Source organism: Armigeres subalbatus, chromosome 1, assembly GCF_024139115.2.
Source record: "Armigeres subalbatus isolate Guangzhou_Male chromosome 1, GZ_Asu_2, whole genome shotgun sequence".
NCBI classification, from domain to species: Eukaryota; Metazoa; Arthropoda; class Insecta; order Diptera; family Culicidae; genus Armigeres; species Armigeres subalbatus.
The window spans coordinates 7895744-7918869 of NC_085139.1; the positions used below are offsets into that span (position 1 = coordinate 7895744).

At 39.4% G+C, this 23126-nt stretch overlaps 1 protein-coding gene across 9 annotated transcripts in view; it reads right to left on the reverse strand.

Annotated features, from left to right (window-relative positions):
• Positions 1-23126, reverse strand: part of LOC134220699 (band 4.1-like protein 5) — a 124138-nt gene that overhangs the window by 91692 nt on the left and 9320 nt on the right. For 5 of the 9 annotated variants that reach the window (XM_062699852.1, XM_062699804.1, XM_062699830.1 and 2 more), the window contains exon 2: positions 17416-18120. In XM_062699852.1, coding sequence (XP_062555836.1) covers positions 17416-17571 — 156 coding nt within the window. In that variant the 5' untranslated portion in view covers positions 17572-18120. The remainder of the gene's footprint in view (positions 1-17415; positions 18121-23126) is intronic. The other 4 variants (XM_062699807.1, XM_062699844.1, XM_062699837.1 and 1 more) reach the window with 2 other exon arrangements.

Below are 23126 nucleotides of genomic sequence, written 5' to 3' on the forward strand. Positions count from 1 at the left end.
AGGACATCCAGTGCACTGGCAGCAGCCACCTGGCACGACGCCATGTTTTTGCAGCCAACATCTCAAAGTAAAATTTATGATAGTATTTGTGTTGTTTATCAACATCTGATTTGATTTCCATTGGGATCCAGAAATGTCAGTGGGGACCAGTCGCGCAATGTTGGCTGCAAAACAAGCCCATTGTGCGAGATATGGATGATACCCACCCAGGCTACTGTCGTGCTATTGTTTAGCCCATCGCCAAATCGTAGCCAGGATGTCCTGCACTCAGCGAACTGGACTATCGAAATTCATAACTTGCGCTTTATGAATCTTTACCTGATTATTGCACCAACAATTCCTCTTATACGCAGTTACCTTCCCGAGTAATCAAGCGACGATGGGCGTGTGGACTACATACCGGCCTCTCAACCCCGACGTCCATGGTTCGAACCCAGTCTGCCACACTTCACTTTTTTTCAAATCAAAATCATCATTCATAAGGCAACATTTTGAAATTCTTTTTTTTTTTTTCGAGTGTTGACCAGTTGTAGTCTTAATAGACTGGTATCTCGGCTGGGCTCTCCATGTGATACACAATACTAGCAGACGACTCAAGCTATGTTGCTCACTAGGTCACTGCGGCCTGGGTTTGTATTGTGATCATACCGATACATTATTCTTTCTATCTACAGTCTGTCAATTATAAACCGAACAAATAATGGAAGCTCAACATGTACATAGATGTTTTCTGAATAAGTAGTTAACATGTAAATTTAATTATTAGTTACTTGGAGCCGACATTCAATACCTAATAGTAGTCTATGTCGACAACGGGTGGTACTGTTGCCATTTCCAAGTAACAATTTCGAATAAAGATGTAATGATATCATTCTGGTAGGGTAGTTTCAAAATAGATTAATTTAAGTACAATTGTAATAAATGGACACATTGAAGAGCTTCCCTTATTTTAACACGGTTGAGTATCGGATGTTTGTCAATACGTCGTCGAGTTAATTGTATCCTATCAGTCACAGTAATGTCATATGTTAAAGTTTCAGTAGTCTAATAGTGATCATTATACAAAATTTCTGTCCAGTTGTTCCGTAATTGCTTTTTTTTGTCAAGTTCTATTCCCTTTTCTAAAATTCAAACCTTTATTATTTATTAAAATAATGAAATCTAAAATTCAGTTATTCAGATTCAGGGTATACAATATTCAATATAATAGTGGATGAACGCATCATATGGTCTATCCTCATTTCCGTAAGTGGTCAAGTTATTAGTCTTGTAGCAATAATAGTGGTACTAGTTAGACCTGTGCGCCGGTCATATCATCGGCGGCGGCGGCGTGGTGGTCACTTTTGCCCCGGCGGCGGCGGCGTCATGGCGGCGCGCCGTTGACTTTTATCGGCGGCGGCGGCGGCGGCGTGAACCGGCGTGGATGAAAAAATCAATGGCTGAAAAAATCAATTTTACCGTAAATTTTTGGATTAACGCGGTTTGATTCACACGGTAGGAATCGCCCGTATAAAAACCGACTTCAGTGGATTAAAATTGCAATATTCTGCGTTTGCCGATCAAACAGCACATTCAAAATAGTCAATTGTCGGCGATACTAATCAATACCTGATTTCAAAATGTTATTTGAATTACCACTATTTTGTTACTCTTTGATTTTGATTAATCAAATTTTGACAATAAATCCTGCTTCATTTTTTCGTGACCCCAAAGTGTTAAGATTTAGATTTCGGTGTCATAGGACAAATTGCTAGTAACTTTTTTTTAAATCAATTTCCAATTTAGGATTTAGATACATTTCAGTTGTTTTGATCTCAAAATAACTAAGTTTCAGAAAAAATCTAAAGTTTTCCTGAAATTCGCCTAAATATGCCAACCTCTTGGTGAAGTTTCTGAAAGAATTTCTGGAGTAAACTATGTTTTTTTTTAATCCCTACAGGCATTTCTCAGTAAATTTCATTAGGAATTCCTTCGAAAAATCCTATGACAATGTCTGCAGAATTTTTCTATTTCAGAAAGAATAATCCATTCAGGTTCTCTTTGGGAAATTCCTTTAGTAAAACATAAAATATTCCTGCAGGAATTCATTCGGAAATTTATTAAAGAATGAACTATTTTCTGATGGAATTCCTAAAAGAATTTTCTAAAGGACTTCCCGAGAAAATTCCTGAAGTAGTGTTGGAAAGTGTAGTAGGAACATTTTAAGAAAATTTTGAGCAAATCCCCACAGACATTTCGAAGGAATTCCTAACAGTATTTCCAAAATGCATCAGCGCAGCGGCTGCTTCCGCATCTTCCTCGATTGCACACCCCAGAGCCAACGTCCTGTTCCAGGTTCTCCATAAGTTCTTTTGGTGGTCTCTCTTCCTGCATACGCACTACATGTCCAACCCACTGTAATCTGCCTTATTTTATCAACCTGCCTATGTCTGCAGTTTTGTATACTTGATTTAACTCGTGGTTCATTCATTCGTCTGCTCCATTAACCATTTTCCACCACGCTGCCAAGTATTGAGCACAGTATTTTCAACTCAAACACTTTGAAAATTTGATAATCTGCATATTTTAACGTCCATGATTCATGGCCGTACAGGACGACTGGACAACGATGTGTACAGAGCTAGTTTTGTCAGTGTCTGTAGGTAGCGTCATGAAGTTACAAAATAATTTTCTGGAGGAATTTTCAAAGGATTACCCTGAGAAATTCTATATTAAATTGCTTCAAGTAGTTTTGGAAGAATTCCTATGGGAATTTCAGGAACAATTATTATCAAGGAACTTGCTAAAGAAACCCCTAGAGGAATTACTAAAAAAATTCCGAAGAAATATCAAATTGATTTTCAAAGAAATTCCAAAGCAAAATTCCGAAGCTGACAGAAATTTCCGAAGTAATCCGTTAATAAATTTCTGAAGGAGTTTTAGAGATTTGGAATTTTGAAACAATTTCCTAAGGAACTCCTAAAACATTCTCTAGATATTTCAAAAAGAAGGATTTTCAGAAGGTATATCCGAATTTCTGAACGAAGTCTTGACGGAATGTCCAAAGGAATTTTCGGAGATATCTAAAACTGTCAGAAGTTTCTTCAGGAGTTACTTTGAAAAAAACCTGCAGGGATTTCTTAAGGAAATTTCGTCCTAGAACTTTTCAAGGAATTCCAAAAGAGTTTTTAGAAGAATTTCTTGAGGAATTTTCGGGAAAACATCTTAACGATTTCCCCAAGGTTTTCTTAAACAAATTTCTGAAGGAACTTTTTCCGAACTAATTCCTGAGAGAAATTTCCGAATATAGCTGAGAGAATTTTCGAAAGACTTTCTGGAATTCGTTTCCGGAGGAGTTTTTGTAGAACTTCTTGAGGTAATATCCGAGAATTACAAAAAAAATCCTGGAGAATTTTAGGAATGACTTCAGAAATACCGGGAGGCATTTCCTCTGAAATTCTATTAGAAATTTCTTCATAAATTCCTTTGAGAATTCCTCCGGAAATTCCTTCAAATCTTCCTTCAGAAATTCTTTTAGGGGTTGTCCATAAACCACGTAGACTCTTGAGGGAGAGGGGGTTCGAAAAAGTCTACGTCAGTCTTCGAAGGGGGCTGGGGTATACGAAAAGTCTACGTAGACTTTTTTTATTTAATTTTTTTTACGGAAAACATTTCATACAGCAGCTTTGTGCGAAGTTCACTTGTTTGATTTTTTTTCGATTTTTCCGTTTTTTTGCAAGACATTACCGAAATAATCTCTCGAATCTCTTATGGATTTCACTGAAGTAATAGTCTGAACTACGGCTTTAAAATATCATGATTTTAACAGCAAATTCTTCTGTGTTAAGCAAGAAAATTCTCCAAAGTATTCTATAAAAAATTTCGAAAAAAAAATCAAATTTTCCACTTGGATTACATTGATTACATTGTAGATTCTACTAAAATTTCTTTTGATTTTCGGCAGCAACTTCTTTGGAAACTACAAGTGATTCTTTAGAATTTTTACGGGAAACTATGTCGTTCTTCAACGGAAAATGTTTTGGAATTTACAAAGGAAGCATTTTGGAATTTCCAAAAGACATTCTTTGGAACTTGTAAGAGGAATTCTCCGAAATTACCACGAGAAACCATTCAGAATTTTCATTGAAGATTTTCTGGGAAGTTCCGGTGAAATTTTCTTACTTTCTTAAATTCTTGGAATTTTTGCGAGGAATTGTTTGGACATACATATAACCGAAATTCTTCGAAATTTAACGGCAATTTCTTCGGCAGTTCTAATGAAAATTCTTTGGAATTATCGATGGAAAAAGAAATTTTTGAAAACTTTCACAGAGAAATTATTTAATTTCTCACCAAAAACTCTTTGAGTTTTCACCTGGGTTTTCACAAACAAATTATTGCAATTCTCGTAAGAAAGCATTAGTAATTTTCATAAAAAAAATATTCTATTTTTTTACCATAAATTCACCACAAATTCAACTGAAATCCTCCATGAATTATCTGGAAAACTCTTTGGAATGTCCATAGGATTTTTTTTGAATTTCTTCAGGAAATCGCTTCTACTTTGCAAGAGAAATGTCAAAATATCGTAGGAAACCTTTAGCATGGTTTCAACGGGAAATAATTCAAAATTTTCACGGAAAATTTCTCGACATTTTAACGGGAAAACTTTTGGAATTTAGAAAAAAATCTTGAGATTTCAACGAAATGGAATTTTCAAGAAAAATATCGGAATTATCACGAAGAGTTCTTTGGAGTATTACCTGGAAACTTTGAAGGTTATCAATTGGGAAATTCTACTGAACTTCTACGACAAACTTTTTGGAATGTAGACTTGACGTTCTTGGAATTTCAACTCGAAATCTGAAAATTCTTGGGTTTTCTACAAATTTGATCCGCCATGAATAATTATAATTCAGATGCGTGACAGATTTTAAGCAGTGGCGCGCCTATGCAAGTGCCGGTGGCGGTGGCGCACACCTCTAGGAGGAATCAAATCCAACAGAAATTAAATTAATTGGCTTCGAGATTTGGTTTCAGGAGCTATGGACAGAGCATTAAATTTGATTTCGTTTTGAATTTTTAATTGATATTGAGTTGGATTTTATTCAGTTTGATTTTGTTAGGTTTGAAATTTGAATTTTACTGAAGTAAAAATAGATTTGTATATCTGAATTGCTGAAAACGTGGTTGATTTCCAATTTTTTTCCAATCACTTATGATTATGACATTTTGTTAAATTTGAAAAAAAAATCGTAGACTTCAAGGGGGTAGGGAAGGGGTTTTGGAAAAGTCTACTAGGGGGCAAAGGGACGTGGGTTTGAAAATGTGAAAATTCGGCCTACGTGGTTTGTGGGAAGTTGTTTAGAAATACTTTCAAAATCTCTTAAAGTAGTTCAAACGGGAATTATTTTCGAAAATCCATTCAGGCTCTCTTTTGAAAATGCCTTCGGAAATATATTTAGAAATTCCTGCACAAAACCCTCCAGGAATTTCTTCAAAAACTTCTCCAAAAATTCATTTCAGAGCTCCTCAAAAAATGTTTCTTGAATAATCTAAAGAACTCCACCAAGAATTCTTTTGGATATTTCACCAGAGGTTTCTTTAAAAATTTCTCCGAAAAGCCTCCCGGATCCCTTCTTAGATTTCTTCCAGGAAATCCATCGAAAATTAATTAGATAATGAAAAAGTTTTCGGTGGAGTTGCTAATTGAATGTTCGAAAAAATAAAACAAATAAATTAAACAACTAATATTGAAAAAATCCGAAGGTATTACTGAAAGAATTTCGTAAAGAACCCATGGAGGCATTTTCGATGGAATTCCTGCAGGAAGTTCTGGAAAAATTCTCGAAGAATTTTTTAAAGGAATTGCTGGAAGTAGCTCTGAAGAAATTCATTAGGGAAATTTGGAAGAAATCCCTTATGCAATCTCTGTAAGAATTTATTTGAAGAATTCATAGAATAATTGGAATGTCCATAGGAAGAAATTCATGAGGAGGTATTCCTTTAAAAAATTGAAGAGTTGCTAAACAGTTTTTGGAGAAACTCCAAATGGAATTTCTTGAGAAATTTATTAAGAAATATCCGGAGGAATCGCTAAAGAAACTTCCGAAAGAAATTCCTTAACGATTCTCCTAAGGAATTCTTAACAACATTTTCGTAGAAATTACTGAAACATTTTTTTTTGTATGCATGAAGGATTTTTTGAAGAAATCCGTAATGGAATTTCTGAAAGAAATTTCGGAGAAATTTTGTAAGACATTTCCGGAAGAATACATGAAGTAATTTTCCAAGGTTTTTTATTGAAACTTTTCGCAGGAATATCTGGAGGAATTTACTAGGAAATATACCATGTGGTTTTGGCGCTTTGAGGATGTATTCAAGCCTTCACAAAAGCTTATGTGCCACAACAAACATAATTTGCGAGTCATCTACAGGCAGTGTTGTCTTACATTCTGTGCAAAAAATTCTGCTTTTTGATTTTACTCCATCTAAACGATGGATATTTAGAAAATTCAAATAGCCTTCTATTAGTTGCACTTACTTAGTTAAGATTGTAAAATCGTTTGGATGGAGCAAAATCATAGAGCAGAATTTTTTGCACAGAGTGTAGGACAACACTGCCTACAACAACCTGAATGAGATTTTGGCTTAGACGAATTCCAAAGACCATTTCAACATTTTTTGTATTTTTCTACTTAGTAGATTAAATCTACTAGATACAGCCTAATTCAAATTCACAAACTAATCAACCAACCAATTCATTATCCAATGTTTGTCACCACACTGTCTTAGAGGCACCATCACTTGAGGTAGATTTGAAATCGAATTCTGACGAGTTCCTCCTCAACAACATTCTAACAACTAACTAACAACAACAATCATAACACGAGTTTAGTACTACTCCAATCAATTCCACCACGTTGTATTGTCTTACAAATACGTATTTCGTCTCTGTAAGGCCATCTTCAGTTAATTGATTTTTTTTATTGCGATTAGTCATCGGCGTGGCAAAATTATGATCGGCGGCGCGCCGACCCAAAATCGCCGGCGGCGGCGGCGTGAATAAAACCACCGGCGGCGGCGGCGCACAGGTCTAGTACTAGTTATTCTCTATCTTGTGAGTGCAATGGTCTCAATTAACTATTCTAAACAGAACTCTGTCTCTTGTCTTTCTGTCCACCGATGGTCATGTATTTATTTTCGTTTTTTATTATTTATTTGATATCTTTAAATTTCAGTCATTTATTTTATTATGACCTTTACCAGCGAATTTGTCTTAATACGAGAAACACTAAGTCATGTCCCCTATATATCCGCTAATTTTTCTAACTAACCTAATAGAAGGAAGAGAGAAACAGTTTTTTTGCGTTGATCCATGCAGCTAGAGAGACTAAAATAAAAAGATTATCAAGAAGATATAATAGATACATTCACTATCTCCAATGCCAAATTAGTAAATCTACAAATTCTACTTTTCACTACTAAAATTCTACTTCAGCTATACGGGTACAAAATTAATTATTGTTAGCTACTACTACAAGTATAAATAGATGTATGCTATTTGGATAAGCGTTTGTTTCAGGGTCTTGTTAGTATTAGAGTTATGTTAGTTAGACCCCTACTGAGCCCTGCCGGGACCTCCAAATTTACCAATAGGCAGTTGTTGTTAGATCGTGCGACACTAACCATTAGTTAACTTGGAGGCATGGTACCTCAAGTGTTTGGTATAACTGTTGACCTTATTTAAGTAAGATGTGATAAAAGTTTCTCTACGGAGCTTATTTTCAAACCATTACCATTAAAATAACGATATTCTTGTGAAGGAGATATAAAAAATGGAAAAATATCTCAATTTTTTAATTTAGTGTTGAACTTAACCTTTGTTTGAAAAAAGCACTCTATTAAACAACAAAAATAAAAATAAAATAAAAATCTTTTTAAGACACTTGAAATATCAACGTCAAGCCCCTTATCCATGGACAGGGCATAAGGCAACATTTTGAAATTCATACCGATTCCTTGTGGAAAATTTTCATAAGGCGTTTGATTGAAAATCATGCGTCCATTTTCCTCAGTGTGGGCACAAATTTTTTTTCATACTACTTTTCAATGATGACAGCGGTCTATGTCCATTGATGATGATGTCACCGCGCTTGTCACAGGGTCGCACCCACCTGACTGGCAGTCTGAGAGAGAGAGAGAGAGAAGACAGCTCGCTTTATTTACGTTCATCCTAATGTCACCGCGATCCAGTCACTGCGAAGCGAAAAAGTAAACACAGCGATGCAAGTTCAAATGGTCAAAATTATTTTTTTGTCAATTTATGTTCGCAACTTTTCTTATATCTGCTACAGTGAATTGAACCTGTGATTATCCATGTGAATAATCCCGTATTATGAAAAATAGGTTTTGTTCCACGTTAAGAAGTTCATAACCATTAAAATCAGTTAATTTGAACAAGTTTTTATTGGAGTGAAAAATGTTGCTTCCGACGTTATGAAATGTTACTTTGATTTGTTGAGTTTCCACGTTTTCCACACAAATAAAGAAGTAGAAGACATAGTAAATAAACGATCTGTCAGTGAGCTGGCTTCTCTCTCTCAGCTGGCAGTGCGTTGGCCTTGACTAATCAGATCATGATAAATAAATATGTTTCAGTGCGTGAACTCAAGACAAAATTTTTAAAACGACTTATCTGCTTTTGTAAACAAAGATTCAAAATTTCTAAGTAGCAGAAGGTTTCCGCTACCTGTTGATGGTGTTGGTTTGCGTGGGAGAGCTATCAGAATCGTCAAATTGTCGTGTGAATCTTTGTTTACAAAAGCAGATAAGTCGTTTTGAAAATTTTGTCTTGAACTGATTTTTGCGGATAGTGGAATTTACTTTTGGGTGGATATATTGCAGATTCGGTTGAAAACCGAACTGAGCTCTCGCGACAATAGCACTTTCTCCCATTTCTGGATGTCGCAACTGCATCGCAAATAGTGCACATCTATGCCACATCCGTGCACCATCCTGCGCACCACCCGCGATGCAGTTGCGACACTTGGAAATGCGAGAAAATGCGATTGTCGCGAGAGCTCAGTTCGGTTTTTCAACTGGATCTACAATAAATTGGGGAACTGCTCCTGGAATTCATCCCATCAAAATAAAGTAATTTGATTGTTTTTTTTTCACTTTCTTGTACTTGACTAACAGTAAGGTCGTCTTCAGTGTCTCGTAGTCGAGTCAAGTGCGAGACACTGAAGACGACCTTACTGTTGAGGTCGAAATACGTATTTGTCAAAGTACAATTAAGTGGTGGAATTAAATGGGATTGTACAAACTCGTCTTATGACAAGTGAAACCTGTGCTGTTATACGTTAGCGAAACATGGTGTGTATCAGTGGAGAACACTCAACGGCTGCAGGTGTTCATGAACAGATGCCTGTGGTATATAATTCGGGCCTGGTGGCACCAGCACCAATTTCGTCGCCTCTTTTTGTCAACATGCGTGCTCTCTGCTGAAAAAATCGAAAAAATAAGAAACAATCCAAATTCCTTTCGTGAAGACGCTTCTATATAGTCTTCCAAAAATGTTGATTGTCAATATCATCATTTGCTAAAAGTTTAGAAGTGGGTGAAACAATCAATCATGTTTGTGCATCGCAAGCACGAACATCAAAATAAATACAGAAATTCAGCAGCACCAAGGCGCTATACTGAGAAAAGTCTTTGTATTGACACAATTTATTTTGATTTCGATTGTCAGTCCCATTGCTAAATTTCCTCATGGATAGCCTAATTGTGGTAGGTTGTAGAACCTAGGGATCTGTTCACAAATAACGTTACGTTTTACGGGGAGGGAGGCTCAAGCGTATGTGCTTCATACAAATAAATAAATATATAACGCTACTATGCAAGCCAGCCTTTAAAAAATCATAAGCAACGAACAATCAACAAGAGAGTACGGACCGGAACCATCGGCGAAGACCACTGCGACGAAAAGGGACTAGCGATTGGAAACTCGGTTCGTGGAACTGCAAATCTCTCAACTTCATCGGGAGCACACGCATACTCGCCGATGTGCTCAAGGACCGTGGATTCGGCATCGTAGCGCTGCAGGAGGTTTGTTGGATCAATGGTGCGAACGTTTAGAGGTAATCATACCATCTACCAGAGCTGCGGCAACACACATGAGCTGGGAACAGCTTTCATAGTGATGGGCGATATGCAAAGGCGCGTGATCGGGTGGTGGCCGATCAATGAAAGAATGTGCAGGTTGAGGATCAAAGGGCGGTTCTTCAACTTCAGCATAATCAACGTCCATAGCCCACACTCCGGAAGCACTGATGATGATAAGGACGCATTCTACGCGCAGCTGGAACGTGAGTACGACAGCTGCCCAAGCCACGACGTCAAAATCATCATAGGAGATTTGAACGCTCAGGTTGGCCAAGAGGAAGAGTTTAGACCGACTATTGGAAAGTTCAGCGCTCACCAGCTGACGAACGAAAACGGCCTACGACTAATTGATTTCGCCGCCTCCAAGAATATGGCCATTCGTAGCACCTACTTCCAACACAGCCTCCCGTATCGGTACACCTGGAGATCACCACTGCAGACAGAATCACAAATCGACCACGTTCTGATTGATGGAAGGCACTTCTCCGACATTATCGACGTCAGGACATATCGTGGCGCTAACATCGACTCTGACCACTATCTGGTGATGGTTAAACTGCGCCCAAAACTATCCGTCATCAACAATGTTCGGTACCGACGACCGCCGCGGTACGACCTAGAGCGACTGAAGCAACCTGATGTCGCCACTGCATACGCGCAGCATCTCGAGGCAGCGTTGCCGGAAGAGGGTGAGCTCGATGGGGCCCGTCTTGAGGACTGCTGGAGTACAGTTAAAGCAGCCATTAACGACGCAGCGGAGAACAACGTCGGGTATATGGGTCGAAGTCGACGGAACGATTGGTTCGACGAAGAGTGCAGACAGATTCTGGAAAGGACGCAGCGCGGGCGGTCGCGCTGCAGCAAGGTACCCGGCAGAACGTGGAACGTTATAGACGGAAGCGGAGACAGTAGACCCGCCTTTTTCAGGAGAAGAAACGCCGCCTGGAAGAAGCGGAGTGCGAGGAGATGGAACAGCTGTGCTGTTCTCAAGATACACGCAAGTTCTATCAGAAGCTCAACGCATCCCGCAAAGGCTTCGTGCCGCGAGCCGAAATGTGCCGGGATAAGGATGGGAGCATCTTGACGGACGAACGTGTGGTGATCGAAAGGTGGAAGCAGCACTACGAGGAACATCTGAATGGCGCTGAGAGTACAGGCAGTGAAAGTCAAGGCAGCGGAGGAGATGACTACGTCAGTTCAGCGGACGATGGAAGCCAACCAGCCCCCACCTTGAGGGAAGTTAAGGATGCCATTCAACAGCTAAAGACCAATAAAGCAGCTGGTAAGGATGGTATTGAAGCTGAGCTCATCAAGATGGGCCCGGAAAAGCTGGCCACTTGCCTGCACAAACTGATAGTCAGAATCTGGGAAACCGAACAGCTACCAGAGGAGTGGAAGGAAGGGGTTATATGCCCCATCTACAAGAAAGGCGACAAACTGGAGTGTGAGAACTTTCGAGCGATCACCATCCTTAATGCCGCCTACAAAGTGATATCCCAGATCATCTTCCGTCGTCTGTCACCATTAGTGAACGAGTTCGTGGGAAGTTATCAAGCCGGCTTTGTTGACGGCCGCTCGACAACGGACCAGATCTTTACTGTACGACAAATCCTTCAAAAATGCCGTGAATACCAGGTCCCAACGCACCATCTGTTCGTTGATTTCAAGGCGGCATACGACAGTATAGACCGCGTAGAGCTATGGAAAATTATGGACGAGAACAGCTCTCTGGGAAGCTTACCAGACTGATCAAAGCAACGATGGATGGTGTGCAAAACTGTGTGAAGATTTCGGGCGAACACTCCAGTTCGTTCGAATCGCGCCGGGGACTAAGACAAGGTGATGGACTTTCGTGCCTGTTGTTCAACATTGCGCTAGAAGGTGTCATGCGGAGAGCCGGGTGTAACAGCCGAGGTACGATTTTCAACAGATCCAGTCAATTTTATTTGTTTCGCGGATGACATGGACATTGTCGGCCGAACATTTGCAAAGGTGGCAGAACTGTACACCCGCCTGAAACGTGAAGCAACAAAAGTTGGACTGGTGGTGAATGCGTCAAAGACAAAGTACATGCTTGTGGGCGGAACCGAGCGCGACAGGGCCCGCCTGGGAAGCAGTGTTACGATAGACGGGGATACCTTCGAGGTGGTCGAGGAATTCGTCTACCTCGGATCCTTGCTAACGGCTGACAACAACGTTAGTCGTGAAATACGACGGCGCATCATCTGTGGAAGTCGGGCCTACTATGGGCTCCAGAAGAAACTGCGGTCGAAAAAGATTCGCCACCGCACCAAATGTGTCATGTACAAGACGTTAATAAGACCGGTAGTCCTCTACGGACATGAAACATGGACAATGCTCGAGGAGGACTTGCAAGCACTCGGAGTATTCGAGAGACGGGTGCTTAGGACCATCTTTGGCGGTGTGCAAGAAGACGGTGTGTGGCGGCGAAGAATGAACCATGAGCTCGCCCAACTCTACGGCGAACCCAGTATCCAGAAGGTAGCTAAAGCCGGAAGGGTACGATGGGCAAGACATGTTGCAAGAATGCCGGACAGCAACCCTGCAAAGATGGTGTTCGCTTCTGATCCGGCAGGTACGAGACGGCGTGGAGCGCAGCGAGCGAGATGGGCAGACCAGGTGCAGAACGACTTGGCGAGCGTGGGGCGTACCCGAGGATGGAGAGATGCGGCCTCGAACCGTGCATTGTGGCGTCAAATTGTTGATTCAGTGTTATCTGTTTAGATGTTAACTAAATAAATTAAATGAAACGCTACTATACTGCCGTTCTAGGCATAATTGTCCCATGTACATAGGAAATCCCAGCAAGCGTGGGACAAATATGTGTATGACGGCAGTATACAACCATTATAGATTTGTGACCATAATCTGGTGATTCGATATGTGGATGCAAAGCACCCTTGTTCATCATATGATTCTTTTGTGTGGAACGGTAGCGATGTGGAATAGATACTCAAAATCACGCAAACGAGGAAAGAAACTCCTGGTTACTCGGTAACTCTTATTTACAAAACTATTTGTAAGTACAGCAACTAATTAACGGACGCTGCTTTTTAATTGGGCTGACAAGGGGATCCGCGATGCACTGTTATGAACGCAGTTTTACATGGAATGATTAAAAAAAAACATTTAGAATCCCCTTCACGAATTCCCAGTAAAAATCAGTCCAGTTAGAAAGCGCCCATAGTTAGCGAACTTGTTGATGTTTCAAGAAAACATATTCAATGCAGTAGAACAAAAGTGAAAATAATGTTTCTCGTAAATGACAAGGAACTGGTATTGATGCTTATTATAACTGCTCTGTTCAACAAATATTTTAGGTGATGCCGGTTATCTTTTAATGCCGTTGCTGATCACTCCTTTTAGAACTTAGACGCATGTTACTGAACAACAGAGGAGGTTTAATACAGTACATTCTAAAACAAGATTCGCTATGGAAAGATCAACAGGAGTGGTTAAAGGCACATTTTGTTGTGTAAAAGGAAAAACAACTGTACTACTACGTCGCACCTTACAATTTCCGTGTAAAACATAAAATGGATTTCGACGACCCTGAAATCTTACCCGTTAATGGAGAAGATGAAGAATATAAAAATTAAAATGGAGTAAGGCGAGAAATTTTGAACAATATTTTGTAGACAACGATATATATTATTCGAACACGCTTTTCACATGATAAAAAAATAAAAAGCAATTTAAATTGCATTTAAATTCAAATATCTTCAAAGAAAAGACATTTAATTATTCTCCCCATTGAAGCTATCTTCTACTTGAGCTTCCAATTGTTCATGGTGTTCTTCCTATGCATCAATTGTTGTCCATCCCATCTCGAAATCTAGTTTACGCCTCATGTAGTTGATAATTTTTTGTTTGATTTGTAACTATTTAGTCCATTGTTTTTGCTCTTCTAATCGTATTTGTTTTTCTAATTGAAATTTTTCTAAGCCTAATCGTTTCTCATGGACCATAAACGATTTTCGAGAGTACCTGGCACATGCCGATACATGTTCTTTAAGATCATTGGTCTGCTTTGCTAGCAGAGCTTTGCGATAATTGCGCTGATGAACGCGGCCACGATTTCGCGTTGATCGATGCTCATTTTCAGTTTCACTTGTTCGAGTCGATCTGTTGGTTAGATCTGCCGACATTCTTAACAATTCACTCTCGTCAGCTGGCGATGGTCCATCATTTAATTCCTGATTATGCTCTTGATTTGGAAGTCTTGTGGAGGATTATGTTCCAAAAATTGCACCATTGTGGTCCACTGTTCTTCGCAAAGACAGTAGACGGATGGCTTCTTCTACATCATTAAAAGAGTACTGTGTATTGCGCCCACCACCGTTAGCTCTCACTTCGTTTTGGTTATGCTGCAGTTTCTTCTTTATTTGAAGCTTTTTATCATTCCAAACTTTCTGCCAAGCTGCAACAGAACGTGTCGGAGGACCCAAGCTATTTAATTTGATTTGGCTTGAATTGTAGCCCAAAGAGAAGAAACAGATTCTCTGCAATCTGAGAATCTACCACCTCTAGCTAGTTCTGGATGATCCTCCATGAACGAAACAAGACGAGCAAATTGGCGTACGTTAGTCTTTTTCTTACTAAAATATAGCAAATAACAAAACATTTGAGGAAAAACTTAAATAACAATCCATTTTCAACTTACTCTATTCTGCGTGACAACTTTTCACCTCCAAAAACGACAGTGTAAACATTCCACCTAAAGTGAGTTGTTTTTTCACATATGTGAAAACCATAATAGACCAATGCAAGATCTTAACTTAACCTCAATTATTTTACAGTTCACAGAGTTTGTTTACAGGGTGTTAGAATTAAAATCGATCAGCTGGAAATAAAAATTAGTAATTTTCTTTCAAAATCATTTTGATCCGAATACTCTTCTAGTCATATGCTTTGATTCCTATCATAAATCCACAGCAGACATCAATATTCTTAATTAATCGCAAAACAGTTTTTCCGGAAGCTGCTCCAGAGACCCTGTAAACAAGCTCTGTGAACTGTCAACCTACGTCATCATGCACTGGACTATAACCCTGCGTTCATCAGAGCTGTCACATGAAATGAGCTTCTCACATGTTCTCACTGATGTGGAAACCGTAATAAGGTTCTGCTCACTTCACTTTGTTTTCACTGTGAAGTGGAAACCATAATAAGGGCCAATATGTTTATCAAGATCTCAGCTGTTGGCTTCTTGGCAATTTATTTTGCCAGCCTCGGTTAAAAAATGAAAAAAATGAAGTGTTAAATTAAACATTGCTTTCAAGCACGAACAATCATCAAATCGTCATCATTTTCATCATTGAATGCTTAATTTAATTTTTACAAGAGATATGATTTTTTAAAAGTATCAGCGGCGCGTGCTTACTCGCCATCTACATGCTGATGCATTTACAGTTACATCGAACAACTAAAAACCGAAATACACCGCTCCAAAGTTACGAGGTGATAATGCTAAAAAGGGACAAAAGATAGGAAAAATAACACGGTGTGAAGTGCTTCCCCGAGTCACCTTAATAAAGATATAATAGGAATGATAATACTATAATATTCCGGAACTCATATCAATAATTCGTTTTATTAGTGTTTTCACTTATCAATTTGTTTCACCCTTAGGACCGCTTTGCTGTTGCTTCGTGCCTGGCGCTGGTTGAGCTACAAGGAAACAAAAACGTTCCAGCAATGTCCTACAACTAACGCTTATATTTCTTTAGAATTAAATGCTCATGGGCTAATACATTTCATCGACAAAAATCGTAATACCCCCAATGAATTCCTCGTTGAAAATCTCACTAGTCAACCTTGTGAAAGTGCATTTCGTGAATTTCGTTCAATAACCACTATAAACCACACAGCAATCAATTTTACAGTAAAGGACGTAGAAGAACGAATGAAGAAAGTGCAAATGAAACTTCTTATATCGCATCGGAATCAAATGGAAATGACATTTCCTGTATTGAAACGACAAGACGATAAAGTCAAAGTTTCAAATAAATCGAGCAGACTACCATCTCATGTAGAAATCAAGAACGCTATTGAAAGAAGTCTTAGAAATGCCAAACAAAAGAAGGTTCTAGAATCCAGCCAGGTCTCAGTCAGAACGAATATATCGTAACAAAGATCATTACCGGCTATGTGATAGTCGTCCAGAAGCCAACGTTCTGATTGTGATGACGGATGATGCTGGCAGGATGACAGATGCACTGGAAAGCGAAGCGCTATCAGATGCTGGAAGGTTTACTGGGTAACCATACTTGCCGGAAGCTCCCTTTTCCTGTCTCAAACACAGGACCGGGACGCTGACAACAATTAATAGCTCGACTATGCTGAGTGGATAGGGAGCTTCCTCAATGCAGGCAGCAGTTGTGCGTTCCAGTGGATGGCTGAATCGACGAAAAACAGGCACTTGACATGGTTCTGAGTGGAGTTCATTGATAGAAACCAGGGGGAGAAGGCGGAGCACTGAATCCCTACCCCGACATGTTCTGGTTCTAAAATATAAACAACAGTGTTAATTCTCTACCACCTTTTTGTTATGGCGAGGGAATTTTTATGCACACAATTGTTAACAGATAAACACTCAATCATGTAGGAATATAACGATGGGGTATGCTTGAGATACCTGCTTGATAAAAGGGACTCGAAAAAGAATTTATTTGCAGTAACTAACCGAATATAAAAATGTTCGCATTAACGATTCCGCCCTAACAGTGGTTCTAAGCTTCGATGCAGAGTACACGAGCTTTGTTCGCTAGTGATAGGCTTTGATAGAAACAGGACACGACAGAGGCAACCATTTTTGCATTTGCGATTATGCTTTCATGCTTAGGCCCAAGGAAATTGAAAACATTTACAATCCTAAAATTTCCTAGGCTGGACCAGCAACCTTCACCATGGACTTCTTTCTGTTTATTTGACTATTTGGAGGCAGTATATTTAAATTTTCAGAAGGAATTCTTCTTGATTCCTTGAAGAAATAATACAAACCCCTTCTGAGAATTTGTCTGATTTCGTCGTTTGAATTCCTCCAAATAAAAATACCAAAGTTCGAAGAAAATATCATTTTTGTAAATATTTATATTTTTACATAATCTTCAAACCTGTAAAAGATTATAACAAACAAAATTGCTAGAAACATATAAACACAAATCAAATCATTCCTACCAATATATTAAAGAACAACATTTTCAAAAAAAATAATTAAAATGGAGCAAAGATTGTTCATCGACTTACCGATAAATCAACCGACAGATCCGTGTTGTCCAGCAGTATCACACGGCACGGGACAAGGTTTTTGTTCGTGGGAATCCTCTGCGACTTGATCTGGCTGTCGGCCGCGTCCGTCCCTGGCACGTTGCGGGTCTTCCGTCGACTCAGAAACCGCAGCATCGTGACCCTTGACGATTATCCACACTCGCCACGCGCCACCACTTTCCCCTTACCTACACCACACCACGGACGACAGTGCACCGGAATTTCGCGACCCTTCCTCTTCTTCTTGTCCTTCCGATCGCCACTGGCGGCGCACACCATGCCACCAATAGCCACAACAACAACAACCGTCCACGACAACGCGGGCCACCGTCAGTCGCGTCGTCGTTGGACAACTGGGGGTTGACACGAATACAGAACCAAATGCAGGCGAAACTCGCTTCTCTTCGTGGTCACCTTTCTGTTATCGTGCCTCTCGATAGATTTTGATTTTTCCCTTCTTTTCTGGACTGGACACACCGCGCACTTCCACTTCCACAGACTGACCGCACTTCGCCTCTGCTAAGCCATCACCATACTGATCGTTCTTCTTCCAGAGACCTTTCCATCAACACTCTCTTCCTGTGGTGGACCGTGTCTACTTCTTTCTTCTATTCCGCGCGGACACACACACACTTCTTATGGCTGGAAGTTCACCGTCGCACTTAGGAGTAATTGGGATTGATTCTTGATCAAAAAGGAACGAAGCATAATTTGTGAGATGTGACATTTCAAAAGCATTTAATATTTTTTCAAATACTTGATTAACTTATTTGTTTCCATAGTTCTTGCAGAAGAGATCGAACCAGTTGTCAATCAGTATCAAAAGTAATCCTGTTTAGAAATGTTTTTCAGTATTTTCAAGAAATTCTGAGATTCTGAAAAATGCTTTCCACTCCACAATATATAAATATCTTCTTAGATCAGCCGGTATAATTCCTATAATTCATTGAATTCCGTTGATTCAAGTAATGCTTACTTTCAAACATTAAGAGTCTCAGGTATCTTGGGAATTCAAATACCAATCTTCAAAGATAATTTTCAAGAAATATCTGAAAATCTGTTGAAAGAATACAAGAAAATTTGAAAGAATTATAGGACTGAAGTGCTTGAGAGTGGTTTTCAGAAGAACAGTTAGAATAGGTTAAAGCACCAGTCTAGCGTACTGTAGGGTCATGGGTTCGAGTCCCATCGAAGGGAAAGTGGTAACCTCCAATACATTTTCCAAATCAATATCTTCCACATAACGTACATATTCATATATGAGTTTTCATAACATTGTAAATTAACGTCCAAGTCGGGTGGTTTAATCCCCGGAAATAGGTAATTAACTGTGATTGAACAGAAGAACAGTTTCAATTTAAAAAAAAAAAAACACATGCGTATTCAATAGATTGAAAACTCTGAGATGAAGAACTCTTGCTTGTACTCTTCGCAGACCTATTGTTATAGAACTGTTGGAAAACATCTATGAGAAAACAAATTCTTCCAATAAAAAAACGAAATGCTAAAGATGAACATTCATATGGCATATGTGATCAGATTGACAATTATCTGTCCAGGTTCCGTCTCATATAAGCTAGTTGTCTGTAAGTTTATTTTTAATTTGTCGTCTAAAATGTATCCAGTTCAGTGACGAGAAATGTCATATTGCTGTCATGGAACTTTTTTCACAAGTTATTGTAGATTCAGTTGAAAACCGAACTGAGCTCTCGCGACAATCGCATTTTCTCCCATTTCCGGATGTCGCAACTGCATCCCGAGTAGTGCGCATCTATGCCATAGCCGTGCGCCATCATGCGCACCACTCGCGATGCAGTTGCGACATTCGGAAATGGGAGAAAATGCGATTGTCGCAAGAGCTCAGTTCGGTTTTCAACTGGATCTACAATATTTACAATTGTATGTTTTATATAAACAGGGCCAACATACACACACCATCCACGTTTCATAGGCTCAACTTCTACAGGGTCAGAAACGGCGCCAGCTACTGTAACATCCGTTATTATAGAGACCGACGAATTGTCTGCATCTCTGTGAATATTACGAGAAGAAGAATTGTTAGCAGTGAAGACAAATATTATTGGTCTAAGAAATAACTTGTGGCTTAGTCCTCCCTAGAAAAATATGAGCTCCCCCCTCCCGGAATTTGGAAAGTTAATTGGCAATAATATCAGTTTTCAACATATAGGACTATCATAACGAAATGAAGTAAAGACTAAAAGGCTAAGGTGTGCCTTGGGCGACGACGTTTGTCACCATTTTGCTCAGCGGCTGTGGCGTTTTTTCCGAATTTTCTCGGCAAACTCTTCAGAATATTCGTGGGAATATCTCCCAAAATTTTTCGAGAAATTCTTCGAAATTTCCACAAGCTACTCTTAAGAAAATTCTTCGATCTTCGTCTAGTTTTTAAATTTCCCGAAATTTATTTATTTTTTTTTTAATTCTAAGGAAAGTTCTCTTTAATTTTCTTATGAAATTCTTCGAAAAATTCGTCAAATTTTCCTCCTTGGCATTCTACGGAATTTCGCCGAGAAATTCTTTAAAGGTTCTCCCAAACACACGGTATGCGACAATCGTGACGCAATTCTATCGCTTGGCGACTACCATTCTGTCGCCGTTGTTATGGAAGCGTAAATGGAACATTTCTTGCGGCGACCCAACGATAGAATCGTGGCGATTAGTTGTCGACATCGCGGCGATGAAATCGCTTAGTTCTGGGGGAGTCCTGACATCGCTTCGGAACATTCTTCGCAATTAACTACTTCGAGAATGGTTCGAAATTGCAAGCAATCAAGGCATTGTTCAACACAGTGGTAAAATGGAGATACTTTGTTAGAAAATCTGATGACGCTATACAATGCCACCGCTGTCAACAATGTAGGCATGGAATGCGTTATTGTGTCAAGTGTGGCGAGAAACATTTCACCAACGAATGTAAGCTTCTGTCTAAAGCCAACTTAAACGATGCCGTTACCACACATAGCGAGATCAACTGTGCAAACTGCAGTGGTAACCATACTGCCAACTATCGCGGCTGCCCCAGTCCCCAAAACCATCACTCATCGTCCACACTCCGCATGCCAGAAATACATCTACTTTTCAAGGACAACAAAAAATGTGTGTAAACGTGTGTAAGCGACCGCCTCACAAGTTGTTCAAGATCCGCACATCTGGATTCCCAGAGAACAGATGTGCAAGATACGAATTTATTCACCGTCACCGAATTCCTTTGCCTTGCAAGGGACCTGTTCCGGCGTTTGCAAGGCTGCCGCATAAGGAGCAACAATATTTAACTCTCTCTATGCTTATTATGAAATATTTTTATAATGGCTAATCGTCTGTCCTTTCGTAAAGCCAAGTAGAATGGTAGATCCATTCATAATAAGCATATGGAGTTTTTTGCCTTTCTCGTACACTAAGTGTACGTAAAGGCTATAACATTGCTTCAAAAACAAAATTTTGATAGGAGGCCCGGAGGGCCGATTTTTATATACCGATCGACTCAGCTCGACGAATTGAGGTGATGTCTGTATGTGTGTATGTATGTATGTGTGTGTGTGTATGTGTGTATGTGTACAAATTTTGTAGACACACTTTTTGGAACTTAGCATTATCCGATTTACTCGCAACAAGTTGCATTCGACGGGGAATGCGGTCCCATTGTTTGCTATTGAAAATTGGCTCGATCGGACATTGCATTTCGGAATTATTGAAAAATCATTGTTTTTTCCCAAGGGGGGGCCCCTTGGAAAAAAAAAAAATTCAAAACCGAAAAAAAATTTTTTTTCCGAAAATGGTGGCAAAATGATCGAAAAAATGTGATCTATTCTCCTAAAAAGCTTTTTTGACCTTTCGAATGTGATTCTTTCAATATATTTTATAATGCACGAGAAAGGCATCATCACTGCTAGGTGGATTAATCTGGGTTTTTTTACTTTATCCTGCTATACAACATCGACGTACCGGTAATCACGGAAACATGGTTACGACCTAATTTATCGTTTCATGTCTGCTGTGTTTGGCAAGACCGGACTCCTTGTGGTGCTGTAGGAAGAGGCGGTGGTGTGCTACTTGCCATACGAAAGGGGATACAATTCAAACAAATTGATATTTCGGCAAAACTAGTTGAAGCTGCCGGTAAACTAATCTCAACGGATGGAGAAAGCGAGATATGCATCATAGCCGTGCTCGGTGGTGTTCTAACTAATCTCAATTTTGTCAGGATATTCGCTCCATGGTGTATCGTGAAAGTCCTTCCTTTGTAGTCGGAGATTTTAATGCTAGATATAACCACTGCGCTAAAAACAACAAGGCCGGTAATATTTTGGACCAGAAAGCTGCTCGATTTAGTTTCAATATTAACCGGAGTCGCCAACGTTCCTTCCAACCGGAAGGGGTAAACCATCCACGCTGGACGTCGTCCTATCCAACAACGTTGTCGACATGACTAAACCAATCGTCTCGAACGAACTCTCCTCAGACCATTTGCCAGAGACTCTTGAAATCAACCTCAAAGATGTGACTGTGGCACACACAAACACTTCTCGTCGTTGTGCACGCGCTAACTGGCGAATTTTTGAAGGAGTAATTAGTAACAAATTGAATCCCAAAGACCCGGTTATTGCTGATATTCAGGATGCAAATAGCATTGAAGCTGCTCTTGTTAACTTTAAAGATGCACTCTTAAAAGCAGAGTCAGCGGTTGTTCCACAAATGAATATACGCCCATATTATGATACAGCTTAAATCTTTGAAAAAAATAAATTACTAATGGCCAATTTCTTCACCAGGGGTGGCATTGTGTACCTCAACTCGAAACGAACCAACCATGCAAACTGTCATACAAAAGAACTGTCGAAAGGAAATGCGCAATGAGGCCCCAGGTTTAAGCGTATGGGTAAGCACCAGGGAATCAATATTCGAGCAACGCCTAACAATATACTTTTTGTCATCCACAAAGTTTGTTACTGACAAACGCGCCTAGCGACAAACCTTTATCAGAACCTGAACACAATATGTCAAAAAACATTTGCCTTGCATGCTCTGACATTTTCAGAAATACGATGCTAATTTTGTAATAATTGTTCGATTCTCGAATATTTCCATAAAAGCAGAAACTATGATAGCATAAAACCGAAATTTGCTCTAGAAATAATGCAAAATAACGGAATGAAAAGTTAGCAACAAGATTGACTTCTTTTTTATTGCTGACAAAAATTTTCGGATCTTTGTGATTATTATCTCCGACAAAAACAAAGCTTTGTCGTTGGTTATCTTCTGTCGCTTGATTCGCATGGGCATTCCAAAAAAATGATTTCCTGGTAAGCGAAGAGAAGAAATTGGCCCTTATCCAACTTCGAAACCGACGCTGGTGTGGCGACAGTAGATGCGAACCAGTGATCCTCTACTGAAAGAAATATGTAGTTACATCACTCTCAAACCGTATCCGCAATGAATGCGGGGATGCCCGCTTCCACAAATTTGATGAAGAATAGAGATGTCCTACATAGTTGGAAAAAAAATCTGCTCTTTTATTTTGTTCAATTTTTAACAATCAATTAACTTCAATTAATTGCATATTCGTCAACTCGGCCGTACGAAAATCATTTTTTTGTTAAATATGAAATTTGCGAATTCCCTCCAAGACACGTGGATTCTGTTTCGCAAGTCAAGATATTTAACAAAAAAAA